At 31.9% G+C, this 18,495-nt stretch overlaps 1 protein-coding gene across 2 annotated transcripts in view; it reads left to right on the plus strand.

Moving 5' to 3' along the window:
- LOC114331271 (run domain Beclin-1-interacting and cysteine-rich domain-containing protein) overlaps positions 1-18,495 on the plus strand; it is an 87,340-nt gene that overhangs the window by 47,686 nt on the left and 21,159 nt on the right. For both annotated transcript variants that reach the window (XM_050649192.1, XM_050649193.1), the window contains exons 6-7: positions 3,811-3,993; positions 17,176-17,358. In XM_050649192.1, coding sequence (XP_050505149.1) covers positions 3,811-3,993; positions 17,176-17,358 — 366 coding nt within the window. The remainder of the gene's footprint in view (positions 1-3,810; positions 3,994-17,175; positions 17,359-18,495) is intronic.

Consider the following 18,495-nt stretch of genomic DNA (forward strand, 5'->3'; position numbering starts at 1 on the left):
GAACACCTAGTAGGACAGTTAGTGGAACTATGGGACATCGGCTAGTAGGAAGATCAAGGAATAGGTGAATAAACGAAGTGAGAACCGATGCTAGAGATATTGAGGGTAGATTACTGGTGGAGATCAGCCAAAGAAAGGAATGCTTGCAGATGGATGCTGGGGCAGGCCAGGGCCCGACTTGGGCTGTAGCGCGATTGGAGAGAGGAAGAGATAATTGGAATACTTATAACGAGATTAAGATGGAAAGTTTATAATAAGAAACATCGCATACTCGATATCGTAGTTTCATGTTAATTATATTATAGTCGCATATACAGTGAGGACGTTTGAGTTTGCATAGATTCATTATCTCGAGAATGGGCAAATTTGAAGAAAAATGCTCAGACAAGTAGATTTTTATTTTTAAAATAGGACTTTTTGGCATATCTACAGGGTGTTTCATTAATAATTGTCCATATAGTAACTGGAGAAACCTTAGCACAAAATACGAAGATTTAACCTAAAACACTTAAATAAAATGTGGTTCTTTACTGAGTTACAGGGTTTTTTATCTAAAAATTTAAAAACTATTTTTGCTCAGCAATTTAAAACTATTCAACGTATCCTTTTCATACTTGGTAGAAAGTGTAACTACTATACACTTTACTGAATTATGATAAACAAACTTTTCTAGCTACTACCAGAGGCGTACGACAGGGGATAGTAAATGGTTGACTCTTCTCAAATTCTACGCAACTGGAGGAATTACTATTTTAGTGCCATTCTTAGATTCTCCAACACTTTCTACGTAAATAATATACTCTTCATTGGTAACGATAAAGTCATTAGTTTTCGAGATATTTGAAGTTAAATATCAAACGGCACAGTTATTTTGATTACATTATGATATGATTCATATGATTAAAATTTAAAAATTATTTGTACCCAGTACTTTAAAACTATTTGGCGTATCCTTATCATACTTGGCAGAAAGTGTAAGTACTGTACACCCTACTAAATTAAGATAAATAAACGTTTCTAGCTACTACCAGAGGCGTACGATAGGGGATAGTGGCTGGTTGACCCTTCCCAAATTCTAAGCCACTGACAAAATTGCTATTTTAGTGTAATTTTTTGATTTTCCGATCCTTTTTATGTAAATAATATACTCTACATTCGTAACGATAAAATTATTAGTTTTCGAGATATTTGAAATTAAAAATTAAGCGACACAATACATTAATCAAAATAACCGTGTCGTTTCATTTTTAACTTCAAAGATCTCGAAAACTAATGACTTTATCGTTACGAATGAAGAGTATACTAATTTCATAGAAAGTATTGAAGAATCCAAAAATTGAACTAAAATAGTAATTCCGTCAGTGGCGTAGAATTTGGAAAGGGTCAACCATTCACTTTCCCCCGTCGTACGCCTCTGGTAATAGCCAGAAACGTTTGTTTAACATAATTTAGCAGTTTGTACAGTACCTATACTTCCTGCCAAGTATGAAAAGGATACGTCAAATAGTTTTAAAATGCTGAGCAAAACTGGTTTTTAAATCTTTAAGTAAAACACCCTGTAACTCAGTAAGGAACCACATTTTATTGAAGTGTTTTAGGTTAAATCTTCGAATTGTGTGCTAAGGTTTCTCCAGTTACTATATGGACAATTATTAATGAAACACCCTGTATAATACTAGTGACGTCATCCATCTAGGCGGGTTGACGTAATCGATGATGTTTTTAAATGAGAGTAGGGGTTGTTTGATAGCTCATTTGAAAGGTAATTCAATTCTCTATTCAGCAATATAAACAATAACATAATTATTTATACAGGGTGGCCAAAAAAATTAATTTTGAACTAAATTAATTGAGAAAAAAGCAGACTGAATGTAATTCAATTAATTCAAAATACATTTTACTGCTGTCAGAAAACAGAAAAAAATGTTTATTTGACAAACAAATATTATTTTCGCTTAAATCCAATGTTAAAGCTGCCACCCACCTGTCTCTTAACAGTTTGAACATTGAATTTAAGCGAAAAGCAATGTTTGACTGTGAAATAAACATTTTACCTGTTTTCTGACAGCACTAAAATGTATTTTGAATTAAATAAATTGCTTACATTCTTCTTTTCGTGTCAATTAATTTAATAAAAAAAATTTGCCACCCTGTATAAATAATTAGGTTATTATTCATATTGCTGAATAGAGAATTGAATTACTTTTCAAATGAGCTATCACACAACCCCTACTCTCATTTAAAACATCATCGATTACGTCATCACGCCCAGATGGATGATGTCACTAGTATTATACAGGGTGTTTCATTAATAATTGTCCATATAGTAACTGGAGAAACCTTAGCACAAAATACGAAGATTTAACCTAAAACACTTAAATAAAATGTGGTTCCTTACTGAGTTACAGGGTGTTTTATCTAAAAATTTAAAAACTATTTTTTCTCAGCATTTTAAAACTATTCAACGTATCCTGTTCGTACTTGGCAGGAAGTATAGGTACTGTACAAACTACTATATTATGTTAAAAAAACGTTTCCGGCTATTTCCAGAGGCGTACGACGGGGGAAAGTGAATGGTTGACCCTTTCCAAATTCTACACCACTGGCGGAATTGCTATTTTAGTTTAATTTTTGGATTCTCCAATATTTTCTATGAAAATAATACCCTCCTTATTCGTAACGATAAAGTCATTAGTTTTCGAGATCTTTGAAGTTAAAAATTAAACGACACCGTTATTTTGATTAATGTAGTGTATCCCTTCATTTTTAATTTCAAATATCTCGAAAACTAATCATTTTATAGTTACGAATGAAGAGTATATTATTTACATAAAAAGTATTGGAAAATAAAAAAATTACACTAAAATAGCAATTTCGTCAGTGGCGTAGAATTTGGGAGGGGTCAACCAGCCACTATCCCCTGTCGTACGCCTCTGGTAGTAGCTAGAAACGCGTATTTATCTTAATTTAGTAGGGTGTATAGTGCCTACACTTTCTGCCAAGTATGATAAGGATAGGCCAAATAGTTTTAAAGTACTGGCTACAAATAATTTTTAAATTTTAATCATATGAATCATATCATAAATTAATCAAAATAACTGTGCCGTTTCATATTTAACTTCAAATATCTCAAAAACTAATGACTTTATCCTTACCAATGAAGAGTATATTATTTACGTAGAAATTATTGGTGAATCTAAAAATGGCACTAAAATAGTAATTCCTCCAGTGGCGTAGAATTTGAGAAGGGTCAACCATTCACTATCCCCTGTCGTACGCCTCTGGTAATAGCTAGAAACGCTTGTGTATTATAATTTAGTAGGATGTATAGTAGTCGCACTTTCTGCCAAGTATGAAAAGGATATATCGAATAGTTTTAAAATGCTGAGCAAAAATAGTTTTTAAATTTTTAGATAAAACACCCTGTAACTCAGTAAGGAACCACATTTTATTTAAGTGTTTTAGGTTAAATCTTCGTATTTTGAGCTAAGGTTTCTCCAGTTACTATATGGACAATTATTAATGAAACACCCTGTATATATGGCAAAAAGTCCTCATTTAAAAATAGATAGTCGAGATAATGAATTTATGCAAACTCAAACGTCCTTACTGTATGTATACGAGATCTCCACGAAAATAGAATGTGGTTGAGTTTGGATAAATGTGGTAGAGGTAGAATTGTGGTATAAATAGAATTTGGAAAACGTGGTAGAGTTTTAATTTGAGTTGAGTTTAAGTAGATTTAAATTTATCATCTAAAAATGTTATTGCCTATATTTTTTTTGTCATTTAATATTTTTTGGGTTGCAGAAGGAAGGATATCATTGCGAAACAGAATTACAGATGTGCTGGATGTAGCATGCGAGTAGCACCGAAATACGCATCCCGATTTCGATATTGCGAATACTTAGGTAGATTTTTTTGTACCGGATGTCATAAAAACCAGGTAGCTCTTATTCCGGCAAAAGTAATTCAGAAATGGGATTTTAAAAGGTATGTGACAATAAATAAGATTTAAGCAAAAGGGGTACAAATAATAGAATAGACAAAATATAAAAATAAAAGATGATATAAAATAAATCATAACTATAAACAATGATTTGAATTATTACAACATCCATCAGACTCACCTGATTTGATACTCAGTGACTTTTTTTATTTCTAAACTTAAACAACGGATCGGCGGATTTCCATTTTGCCAAATCCAGGTTATTTGGTCTCAATTAGTTCATTATAATGAACTTCATTGTAGACTTTCGCGCTTATCTGCTTCATTGGGTTTACATTCTAGGTATCCTTCCTCAGTGTATTCATATGCTTATCAAAATATGTAAAATAATATAAAATTTTATTCGTGTTCCTCTTTGTAAGCAATTCTGCTTGTTCATTGGCGGATTGATAGCTCTATGGAAGGTTGTCACTCCATCTTTTGCTCAATCGGCCGATACTTCTTCTACCGATTGGTGATTTATCTCTTGCTATTTTGACCACAATTGTCTTCCCCATTCTGTTTATGTGCTTATTCCATTCTTTTTTCTATTTAGTATCCATTCGTTTATACACTGTACGTTACATTTTCTTCTAATGTCTTCACTCCTATTTCGATCTCTCGGCGTATTTCCTGTAATTCTTCTCAGTACTCTCATTTCTGCAGTTTCTAGTAGTCTTTGTGTTGAGGTTGTATCGGGTCTTATTTTTGATGCATATGTCATAGTTGGTCTTACACTGGGTTTATAAATTCTTGACTTCATCTCAGTATTAATATGTCGGTTTCGCTATAGTGTTATTACATCGCAATACTGATGCCACCAATTTCTATTTTATATCCGAATTGTTTCTTTATAGTCTAGTAAAATAAGGTTACACTACATGTAAATCAAAATGTAAATTCGTACAGGTTGAAACAAATTTTATACCAAAGTTTAGGTGGGTACAAAAGATATTTTCAAAAAAGTATCCAAATAATATAAGGGGTATAATTGTTTAAATAATTAAAAAGGGGTCATTTTTGCACAATATTTACTTTTTTAACTGCTGAGGTAATTTACATTTTAATGAAGGTCTTTAGTATTTTTTTCTGCAAAGCTGAAGGATAAATCTTTCACTCAAGACTTACTAAATTAAATTTGACCCCCTATTTATTTAAATAATTAAATATAAAATTTAAAAATCAATTTTGAAAAAAAATATTTTTTGCGTTTTAAACAAGCACTACAAATTATTTTGTTTAATAGAAGAAGTTGCGCTATGAGTATTAAGCAGAAAAAAATTGGTTGAAAAATATTTAATAATTTATGAGATATTTAGTTTGTTTTTTAAATGTTACTATATTTTCAATTGCAAAAACGCGGTTGTTGCCAAAAGAATATAATTCTGTATAAGGTCTTATTACGTTAATTTTATATATATTTTCGATAAATGTATTGATAAATTCAAATTTCAATTTAACTCCCCTCTAAAATGGCATTTGAAAATTGTTCTAATTTGTTTATAATTTGTTTTTTAATAACGTTGCGGGAATTAAACATTCTGAAATGCCGTTTCGATAATTAGGTTCCTGGAAATTTTTCAGTGTTTATCAATTTTTTTTGTCGTTTTTTCTTCTTCTTTTTCTTAAAGCAAAAAACATAGTTTTGTTTATACAGGATGTTTCATTAGGAATGTCCAATCTCTTAGTTCTCGTAGATTCTAGACCTAAAAATATTAAGATTTAACCAAAATCACTTATACAAAATATGGCTCCTCATTGAGTTACCGGGTGTTTTATTTAAAAATTAAAAAAAAATTACTCAGTATTTTAAAACTATTCGACGTATCCTTTTCATACTTGGTAGAAAGTGTAAGTACTATACACCCTATGAAATTATGTTAAATACACGTTTCCGTTATTACCAGAGGCGTACGACAGGGGACAGCAAATGTTTGACCCTTCCCAAATTCTACGTCACTGGCGAAATTGCCGCTTAAGGGCAATTTTTAGATTCTCCAATAGTCTCTATGTAAATAACATACTCTTTACTCGTAACGATAAAGTCATTAGTTTTCGAGATATTTGAAGTTAAACATGTAACAGCACAATTACTTTGATTAATGTTTTGTGCGGTTTAATTTTTATAATCAACTATTTTTAATGGGAAATAAGCCACAATTTTACCAAAAAGGTGATTTTATTAACGTTTCGAAGCTCAAATAGGGTTTCGTTGTCAAAATACAAAATACTACTTATAATAATTATTACTAAATAATCGAAACGTTAATAAAATCATTTTTTTGGTAAAATTGTGGCTTATTTCCCATTAAAAATAGTTGCTTATAAAAATGCCACAAGGAAATAGCTTCAGAACAAGTTTAATTTTTAATTTCAAACATCTCGAAAACTAATGATTTTAGCGTTAAGACAGAAGAGTATATTATTCATTCTTAACGATAAAATCATTAGTTTTCGAGATATTGGAAACTAAAAATTAAGCGGCACATTACATTAATCAAAATAACTAAATAACTGTGCCGTTACATGTTTTACTTCAAATATCTCGAAAACTAATGACTTTATCGTTACGAGTGAAGAGGATGTTATTGACATAGAGAGTATTGGAGAATCTAAAAATTGTGCTAAAATAACAATTTCACCAGTGACGTAGAATTTGGGAAGGGTCAAGCATTTACTGTCCCCTGTCGTACGCCTCTGGTAATAGCCGGAAACCGGTAATAGCCGGTGTATTTAACATAATTTCATAGGGTGTATAGTACGTACACTTTCTATCAAGTATGAAACGAATACGTCGAATAGTTTTAAAATACTTGGCAAAAATATTTTTAAATTCTTAAATAAAACACCCTGTAACTCAATAAGGAGCCATATTTTGTTGAAGTGATTTTGGTTAAATCTTAATATTTTGAAGTCAAGAATCTACAACTTAGAGATTGGACATTCTTAATGAAACATCCTGTAAAAGCAAAACTATATTTTTTACTATAAGGAAAAAAAGAGAAGAAGAAAAAACGACAAAAAAATTTGTTAATTAGTAAAAAATTCCCAGAAACCTGATTATCGAAACGGGATTTCAAAATGTTTAATCCCCGAGACGTTATTAAAAAAACAAATTATAAACAAATTAGAACAATAATTTTCAAATGCCATTTTAGAGGGGAGTTAAATTGAAATTTGAATTTATCAATACATTTATTGAAAATCTACATAAAAATTAAAGTAATGAGACCTTACACAGAATTATATTCTTTTGGCAACAACCGCGTTTTTGCAACTGAAAATATAGTACCATTTAATAAACAAATTAAATATCTCAAAGTTATTAAATATTTTTCAACCAATTTTTTTTGCTTAATACTGGTAACATAGCGCAACTTCTACTATTAAATAAAATAATTCGTAGTTCTTGTTTAAAACGAAAAAATAATTTTTTGCAAATTTGATTTTTACATCTTATATATAATTATTTAAATAAATATGGGGTCAAATTAAATTTAGTAAGTTTTAGGTGATAGATTTATCTTTCAGATTTACAAAAAAAAATCCTAAAAATCTTCATTAAAATGTAAATTACCTCAGCAGTTAAAAAAGTAAATATTGTGCAGAAATGACCCCTTTTTAATTATTTAAACAATGACCCCTTATATGATTTGGATACTTTTTTGAAAATATCTTTTGTATTTACCTAAAATTTGATATTAAAATTTGTTTCAACCTTAGGCTATTACTGATATTAGGCATAAATTTATTAGGCTATTACTGATTACTATTGTTTTAGTTTTCTGAAATGAGATTGTCGTATTTAATTATTTTCCTCTTATGTTAAAACTGTGGGCTAATCTTTGCAGTATTGCGTCGTCTGCGTAACAAGATATTTCTACTTCTTTGTTTCCCATTCTGTATCCTCTTCCTTTTTTGACGTTTTTGATTATTTCATCCATGATTACATTGAAGAGCTAAGGGCTCAATGAGTCCCCCTATCTTATTCCGCTGCCTATAGGTTGTATAAGTTACTCATCTATTCTGACTTCCATTTTGTTGTTTTGGTAGATGTTTGCAATAGTTTTTCTGACATCTAGGGGGACTTCTCTATTATACAGAAGATGGATTACATCTTTGAGTCTGACTCTGTCAAATGGTTTCTTTAAGTCAATCAGACATAAAAATGCCGGTCTATTATACTCTAGTGATTTCTTAGGAATTTGCTTTATGACAATTATTGTATATGTACATGATCTTCCAGTACGAACACCCTGTTGTTCATCTGCTAAACTTATCCTATGATTCATTAATTCTTGTAAACATTTAGTTCTAAGATTTAGGGTAGTATTATATAAAATTTTATGAAAATAAATGTTACTCGTACTCCTTTTTGCTCAAAGTACTCACTCACTCCTTATGAAGTGTTGCCGGTCCCGGTCAAATTTAACGAAACTTTGGTCAATGATAGTCCTCAGTGAGTAGATTAAAAAAGTCCATGGCACCTACGTCTGAAAAACTATTAGTGCTGTTTCACATTATAAGAATTTAAACGTGCGAGGGTTAGAACGCACGACGACATTCCAATGGTGGCGCATGTAATCATATGGAGCCTTTCTCACTAGACGGTGGTTGGAACGTTCGGTGAAGTCGCCGTGTTTATGCCGTCCCTCGCTTACAACAACAGACGGCAGCCGTGCCGTCTTTACGCACCCAGTAGCATAGGGGACTTAATGCATCCTTTCATATGATACTGTAGTTCAGTCACACGAAAGTAGTTTCTTTGGTTGTTTGGTACATTATTTTCATTTACACTTTGTGGCTGTTTAAAGTAGGTGCATATATTTTATATTATGATGTCTCAGATTGATAGTGAAATATTAATAACATTAATTGAAGCGAGACCTGTTCATTGGGACAAAACAATAGAAATATATAAAGATAGAAACTTGACGAGAAATGCTTGGAATGGTGTATGCCGTGCACTTAACAGTGCACGAATTAATTTGAATTAATTAATTTGACGAATTAGGTGATAAAGAAAAAAACCGGTTCCTCTTATTTCTCTTTCTTCGACGATAAAGTAAACACAACGCTATAATTTGATTTCGCTCCATATAAAATATACCTTTTATTCTACGAAATTATATTTAGTTTTATAGGGTACACAACTCGGTGAAAGCTGGAGTAGGGCTACGGTCACGTCTTGTGTGAAATTATCTAAAAACAACATTTAAAACGAGGGGAACAACATTTAAAAATGAATGGATGACAGAGGGTCTTTTAAATTCTGTACATGAAAAACATAGATTGTAATGTTCTGAAGCTGTTTCCTTGTGGAATTTTTATAATAAACTAGTCTAAATGGGAAATAAGCCACAATTTAACCAAAAAAAAATTTATTAACGTTTGGACGCCCAAATCGGATGTCGAAACGTTAATAAAATCATTTTTTTAGTTAAATTGTGGCTTATTTCCCAGTTTATTACATATATTGTATGAGCTAATTAGATGAGCTAATCCAAGATCCCACAAATAACTTAGTAGAACAACGATTATAAAAACAAATTAAGGCTTTTAATTAAAAACATAAGAAATAATAACTGACAAAATAGAAATTGCAAATGAATTAAATACGCCTTACAGTACATTAGGACAAAAGTATGGACAAAAAATACCCATGTGTAATGATACATCGTAATGATACATATCAGACATCGTATCATGTACCTACCTCAGCCACAAAGTGTAAATAAAAATAATATACCAAACAACACAGCAAAATATCTTCGTGCGACTCAATTCTTATTGTGTGAAAAGGATAGGTGCGTCAAAACTATCGCACGAGAAAACCCTCGCAACAACTCGGTGAAAGCTGGAGTAGGGCTACGGTCACGTCTTGTGTGAAATTATCTAAAAACAACATTTAAAACGAGGGGAACAACATTTAAAAATGAATGGATGACAGAGGGTCTTTTAAATTCTGTACATGAAAAACATAGATTGTAATGTTGTTCTGAAGCTGTTTCCTTGTGGAATTTTTATAATAAACTAGTCTAAATGGGAAATAAGCCACAATTTAACCAAAAAAAAAATAATTTTATTAACGTTTCGACGCCCAAATCGGATGTCGAAACGTTAATAAAATCATTTTTTTAGTTCAATTGTGGCTTATTTCCCAGTTTATTACATATATTGTATGAGCTAATTAGATGAGCTAATCCAAGATCCCACAAATAACTTAGTAGAACAACGATTATAAAAACAAATTAAGGCTTTTAATTAAAAACATAAGAAATAATAACTGACAAAATAGAAATTGCAAATGAATTAAATACGCCTTACAGTACATTAGGACAAAAGTATGGACAAAAAATACCCATGTGTAATGATACATCGTAATGATACATATCAGACATCGTATCATGTACCTACCTCAGCCACAAAGTGTAAATAAAAATAATATACCAAACAACACAGCAAAATATCTTCGTGCGACTCAATTCTTATTGTGTGAAAAGGATAGGTGCGTCAAAACTATCGCACGAGAAAACCCTCGCAACAACTCGGTGAAAGCTGGAGTAGGGCTACGGTCACGTCTTGTGTGAAATTATCTAAAAACAACATTTAAAACGAGGGGAACAACATTTAAAAATGAATGGATGACAGAGGGTCTTTTAAATTCTGTACATGAAAAACATAGATTGTAATGTTGTTCTGAAGCTGTTTCCTTGTGGAATTTTTATAATAAACTAGTCTAAATGGGAAATAAGCCACAATTTAACAAAAAAAAATAATTTTATTAACGTTTGGACGCCCAAATCGGATGTCGAAACGTTAATAAAATCATTTTTTTAGTTCAATTGTGGCTTATTTCCCAGTTTATTACATATATTGTATGAGCTAATTAGATGAGCTAATCCAAGATCCCACAAATAACTTAGTAGAACAACGATTATAAAAACAAATTAAGGCTTTTAATTAAAAACCTAAGAAATAATAACTGACAAAATAGAAATTGCAAATGAATTAAATACGCCTTACAGTACATTAGGACAAAAGTATGGACAAAAAATACCCATGTGTAATGATACATCGTAATGATACATATCAGACATCGTATCATGTACCTACCTCAGCCACAAAGTGTAAATAAAAATAATATACCAAACAACACAGCAAAATATCTTCGTGCGACTCAATTCTTATTGTGTGAAAAGGATAGGTGCGTCAAAACTATCGCACGAGAAAACCCTCGCAACAACTCGGTGAAAGCTGGAGTAGGGCTACGGTCACGTCTTGTGTGAAATTATCTAAAAACAACATTTAAAACGAGGGGAACAACATTTAAAAATGAATGGATGACAGAGGGTCTTTTAAATTCTGTACATGAAAAACATAGATTGTAATGTTGTTCTGAAGCTGTTTCCTTGTGGAATTTTTATAATAAACTAGTCTAAATGGGAAATAAGCCACAATTTAACCAAAAAAAAAATAATTTTATTAACGTTTGGACGCCCAAATCGGATGTCGAAACGTTAATAAAATCATTTTTTTAGTTAAATTGTGGCTTATTTCCCAGTTTATTACATATATTGTATGAGCTAATTAGATGAGCTAATCCAAGATCCCACAAATAACTTAGTAGAACAACGATTATAAAAACAAATTAAGGCTTTTAATTAAAAACATAAGAAATAATAACTGACAAAATAGAAATTGCAAATGAATTAAATACGCCTTACAGTACATTAGGACAAAAGTATGGACAAAAAATACCCATGTGTAATGATACATCGTAATGATACATATCAGACATCGTATCATGTACCTACCTCAGCCACAAAGTGTAAATAAAAATAATATACCAAACAACACAGCAAAATATCTTCGTGCGACTCAATTCTTATTGTGTGAAAAGGATAGGTGCGTCAAAACTATCGCACGAGAAAACCCTCGCAACAACTCGGTGAAAGCTGGAGTAGGGCTACGGTCACGTCTTGTGTGAAATTATCTAAAAACAACATTTAAAACGAGGGGAACAACATTTAAAAATGAATGGATGACAGAGGGTCTTTTAAATTCTGTACATGAAAAACATAGATTGTAATGTTGTTCTGAAGCTGTTTCCTTGTGGAATTTTTATAATAAACTAGTCTAAATGGGAAATAAGCCACAATTTAACCAAAAAAAAAATAATTTTATTAACGTTTCGACGCCCAAATCGGATGTCGAAACGTTAATAAAATCATTTTTTTAGTTAAATTGTGGCTTATTTCCCAGTTTATTACATATATTGTATGAGCTAATTAGATGAGCTAATCCAAGATCCCACAAATAACTTAGTAGAACAACGATTATAAAAACAAATTAAGGCTTTTAATTAAAAACATAAGAAATAATAACTGACAAAATAGAAATTGCAAATGAATTAAATACGCCTTACAGTACATTAGGACAAAAGTATGGACAAAAAATACCCATGTGTAATGATACATCGTAATGATACATATCAGACATCGTATCATGTACCTACCTCAGCCACAAAGTGTAAATAAAAATAATATACCAAACAACACAGCAAAATATCTTCGTGCGACTCAATTCTTATTGTGTGAAAAGGATAGGTGCGTCAAAACTATCGCACGAGAAAACCCTCGCAACAACTCGGTGAAAGCTGGAGTAGGGCTACGGTCACGTCTTGTGTGAAATTATCTAAAAACAACATTTAAAACGAGGGGAACAACATTTAAAAATGAATGGATGACAGAGGGTCTTTTAAATTCTGTACATGAAAAACATAGATTGTAATGTTGTTCTGAAGCTGTTTCCTTGTGGAATTTTTATAATAAACTAGTCTAAATGGGAAATAAGCCACAATTTAACCAAAAAAAAAATAATTTTATTAACGTTTCGACGCCCAAATCGGATGTCGAAACGTTAATAAAATCATTTTTTTAGTTCAATTGTGGCTTATTTCCCAGTTTATTACATATATTGTATGAGCTAATTAGATGAGCTAATCCAAGATCCCACAAATAACTTAGTAGAACAACGATTATAAAAACAAATTAAGGCTTTTAATTAAAAACATAAGAAATAATAACTGACAAAATAGAAATTGCAAATGAATTAAATACGCCTTACAGTACATTAGGACAAAAGTATGGACAAAAAATACCCATGTGTAATGATACATCGTAATGATACATATCAGACATCGTATCATGTACCTACCTCAGCCACAAAGTGTAAATAAAAATAATATACCAAACAACACAGCAAAATATCTTCGTGCGACTCAATTCTTATTGTGTGAAAAGGATAGGTGCGTCAAAACTATCGCACGAGAAAACCCTCGCAACAACTCGGTGAAAGCTGGAGTAGGGCTACGGTCACGTCTTGTGTGAAATTATCTAAAAACAACATTTAAAACGAGGGGAACAACATTTAAAAATGAATGGATGACAGAGGGTCTTTTAAATTCTGTACATGAAAAACATAGATTGTAATGTTGTTCTGAAGCTGTTTCCTTGTGGAATTTTTATAATAAACTAGTCTAAATGGGAAATAAGCCACAATTTAACAAAAAAAAATAATTTTATTAACGTTTGGACGCCCAAATCGGATGTCGAAACGTTAATAAAATCATTTTTTTAGTTCAATTGTGGCTTATTTCCCAGTTTATTACATATATTGTATGAGCTAATTAGATGAGCTAATCCAAGATCCCACAAATAACTTAGTAGAACAACGATTATAAAAACAAATTAAGGCTTTTAATTAAAAACCTAAGAAATAATAACTGACAAAATAGAAATTGCAAATGAATTAAATACGCCTTACAGTACATTAGGACAAAAGTATGGACAAAAAATACCCATGTGTAATGATACATCGTAATGATACATATCAGACATCGTATCATGTACCTACCTCAGCCACAAAGTGTAAATAAAAATAATATACCAAACAACACAGCAAAATATCTTCGTGCGACTCAATTCTTATTGTGTGAAAAGGATAGGTGCGTCAAAACTATCGCACGAGAAAACCCTCGCAACAACTCGGTGAAAGCTGGAGTAGGGCTACGGTCACGTCTTGTGTGAAATTATCTAAAAACAACATTTAAAACGAGGGGAACAACATTTAAAAATGAATGGATGACAGAGGGTCTTTTAAATTCTGTACATGAAAAACATAGATTGTAATGTTGTTCTGAAGCTGTTTCCTTGTGGAATTTTTATAATAAACTAGTCTAAATGGGAAATAAGCCACAATTTAACCAAAAAAAAAAATAATTTTATTAACGTTTGGACGCCCAAATCGGATGTCGAAACGTTAATAAAATCATTTTTTTAGTTCAATTGTGGCTTATTTCCCAGTTTATTACATATATTGTATGAGCTAATTAGATGAGCTAATCCAAGATCCCACAAATAACTTAGTAGAACAACGATTATAAAAACAAATTAAGGCTTTTAATTAAAAACATAAGAAATAATAACTGACAAAATAGAAATTGCAAATGAATTAAATACGCCTTACAGTACATTAGGACAAAAGTATGGACAAAAAATACCCATGTATAATGATACATCGTAATGATACATATCAGACATCGTATCATGTACCTACCTCAGCCACAAAGTGTAAATAAAAATAATATACCAAACAACACAGCAAAATATCTTCGTGCGACTCAATTCTTATTGTGTGAAAAGGATAGGTGCGTCAAAACTATAGCACGAGAAAACCCTCGCACGTTCAAAATTCTTATAATGTGAAACAGCACTTATTCTCGAGTTACAGCTTTCTGAAGTTCTTAAATTCAGGTACTCGATTTACGTTAAGTGCACTAATTCACGGACAAGTGAATGAAAATATTTATTATTGAAAGAAGGTAGACCATTTTCTTCATGCATATTTGCGTGTTGCGTATGAATTCGTGGTCAAAAATAGATGCATCGTATTTTAGTCTTCAGAAAACCTCCGAAAAGTCCTCAGAAAACTGAGGAAGTCCGACTAGAGTGACATAACAATTATCATGTTTTTATGAATGCTTCACACTAATTCAACTTTTGATGTCTATTTACCGATCCCGTCTTCTGAGTTAGTAAAGAAATCTATACTGTATTCCGCAAAAAAACTATACAACCATCTCCCTTTACAACTCAAATCTGAAACATCTTTCCCCAAATTCCGTAAAATGACAAAAGCTCATCTATCTAAAAGACCATATTATTCAGTAGAAGAGTTTCTTAATGACTAAATAAGAAATTAAAGTAATGTACATTGTACAAGTAACCAAACTTATCTATATTTGGGTGTCACATGCAGCAGCTTAAATTTATTAGTTCCTATGTCTGTAGTTTACTTTGTTGTATGTTCACTTTGCAATTTCTATTAATTATTGCAATATATCGATTTTGTTTTTTTTACTTTATTAACTTGTATTTTTTTTATATTGACGGTTTATCAAATTTTAGAAAATTGTATTTATTATTATTATATATTTATTTTTTCTGACTTTATATTAAGCTTTGTCTATAAAATTTGTATAATTTTCAGCGACAATAAAGCATATTTCTAACTGCAGCTATGCTGGTATTAGATAAGTCTGAACCATTCATGAAGACATGATAATTCTTATGTCGCTGTAGCAACACATTTTCTATCGCACTTCTTAAGTTTTCTGAGTACTTTTCGGAGGTTTTCTGAAGACTAAAATACGATGCATCTATTTTTAACCACGAATTCATATGCAACACGCAAACATGCAAAAAGCATGAAGAAAATGAGTCTCTCTCTTCTTTCAATAATAGATATTTTCATTCACTTGACCGTAAAACAAAGTACCTGAATTTAAGAACTTCAGAAGGCTGTAGCTCGAGAATAATGGTTTTTAAGACCTAGATGCCATGGCATTTTTTAATCTACTCACTCAGAACTATCATTGACCAAAGTTTCATTAAAGGACACGGCACCCATCTTATGGAAAATACGGACTGGGACGTTTCGCCGTCGCCGTTTCGCCGTCGCCATTTCGCCGTCGCCGTTTCGCCGTCAAGCCACTTCGCCGTCGGCCGTTTCGCCGTCGAGCCAGTTCGCCGTTGGCCGTTTCGCCGTCGCCATCCCGGCATTGGTTAAGTTTACAAGAACGTGATAACATACTAACTTTTTTTATACTAAATGTCAGTGTAAATAAAATGCTGATGTTGGTAGTTAAACCAAGTTATATTTTCGTATTCAACTATACATTGTTTTCGTCTGAAAAATAAAATATTTACAGTATTAAAAATATGACTATTATCAGATTCCCGGAAATAAACAATATTGAGAAAAGGGATTTCAATTTCAATTGTTTTTACTGTATCAAAAATAAAAAACTTCATTATGCAAAAGTGTTCGAAATATAATTGTTCGAAAACCATTCAAAACTTATATACAAGTAATGGCGACGGCGAAATGGCTCGACGGCGAAACGGCGACGGCGAAATGGCTCGACGGCGAAACGGCGACGGCGAAATGGCGACGGCGAAACGGCGACGGCGAAATGTCCTAGACCCTGGAAAATATAATGTCACTCAAATAAAATAAAATTTACATGAATAGATTGGTATTGAAATTTCAAAAATTTCGTACCATTGCGCCAACTCTGAATTTTGCTTAATTAGGGCGTTACTTATAATTGAAGTTTATCGAAGTCGCATTTTTGAAGTCTATAAAACTGTCATTCATAAATAATGTTACTCTAACGGCTATTGAAACAGCTTACCTACCATTAGCTTAAGCCGATTAGGGGCAGTACAACTGACCGCAATATACCTACTTTATTATCAATAATAATAGGATAAGATAAGAGTAAGCATCTGCCTTAACCCCTCAGAAAGATTTATGGAGTAAGCGAATTGCAAAATCTTCTCTCTTTCACACATATACATTCCCATTTGATTTTAGATTTATTTTTATCAATTTACGCTCTTAATATTCAAAATACAGAGTTGGCGCAATGGTACGAAATTATTGAAATTTCGATACCAATCTATTTATATAAATTTTATTTCATTTGAGTGACATTATATTTTCCATAAGATGGGTGTGGTGTCCTTTGACTGGGACCATTTTTCCATAAGGAGTGTTGCGGGGTCCTTTCTTTATTTAGACTATTTAAAATATACAAGAATCATATTTAATTGTTGCAGTTATCCTGTATCGACGTTTTCGTATCGACTGTTGGAACAAATGTATACAGATCCTCTGTTTAGGATATTCTCATTGAATAAGAATGTAGGAAAATTGTCTAAAAGTCTTGAATTTTATAAAAGATTAAGATTAGGTCTGCACTACTTAAAAGACTTTATATTAACCTGCAGATATGCAGAACAGTAAGTATAAAAGTTTGTATTTTATTGTAAAAATTTTTAGTAATAAATACAAGCGTGACCCGTCAAAATGGCCTGGTCAAAACAGCCCCGTCAAAATAGCCGGCATACAAAATAGACCGTAAACAAAATAGCCTCGACAAAATAGATCGCACACAAAATAGCCCCGGTCAAGACAGCCCCGGCTAAAACACCCCCAAATAATAAGTTTTACCTTTTAACGGAGTATCATTTATTTTGAATCACTATTCTAATTGGGAAATAAGCCACAATTTAACTTAAAAAAATAATTTTAAGAACGTGTCGACTTACACTTCAGACGTCGTTGTCAAAATACAAAATATTAATAAATTAAATAAAAATGTTGTTGCTTAGTAAAAAATTCATCTAATAATTTAATTTAATCTGACTCATTCATTTCGGCAATTCAGACATACCGTCTCGGCAAATTTTCATCGTTGGTATTGACCTTACGTGAGAGGGAGTGAAAAACAGCTAGTTTAAAAAGAGGTAGGTATATTAGGTCCGCCTAATATTGTCCAAAAATTCAGTAGTGGAAGTACCTAGAGAGGAGAGGTTTTACATTGTTGCCAAACTTATTGTTTTTACTTGACCTATTGCATGTCGTCTTTTCAGCATTTGAACAATGTTCTATGACAATCAAATTTGGGCAAATTGATTTAAATGACATCTCACTATTTTTATTGGGAATATGCCACAATTGTACTTTAAAATAAGCTTAGAAATATTGTTTTCACCCAATTTTGAAAAAATGTGAAAACTTTGAATTATCCATGTCCATCTGTCCGTCCTTCCGACCGCAAACACAACTCCTCCGTCATTATACCAGGTAGAATGACAAATGAGGTATTGAATAAAAGGCTTATAATCCAAGGATGGTACTAAAGCTTAGAAATTTTATCTAGTACTTCCGGTTTTAGAAATGCAACCGGAATTACTGTTTTAAAGTCACCGGATAGTACAAGCAATATATTATTCGACGCGCCTTAGCAAGACGAGAACAATTATATACTTCCGGAATCATGACTGTCTGTCCGTCCGTCCGCGAATATCCTTCGTTTAGAATGACAAGTGAGGTGTAGAAAGAAAGCTTATAACTCGAAGATGGTATTAACCCTC

The sequence above is a fragment of the Diabrotica virgifera genome, chromosome 4 (genome assembly GCF_917563875.1).
Source record: "Diabrotica virgifera virgifera chromosome 4, PGI_DIABVI_V3a".
Classification (NCBI taxonomy): Eukaryota; Metazoa; Arthropoda; class Insecta; order Coleoptera; family Chrysomelidae; genus Diabrotica; species Diabrotica virgifera.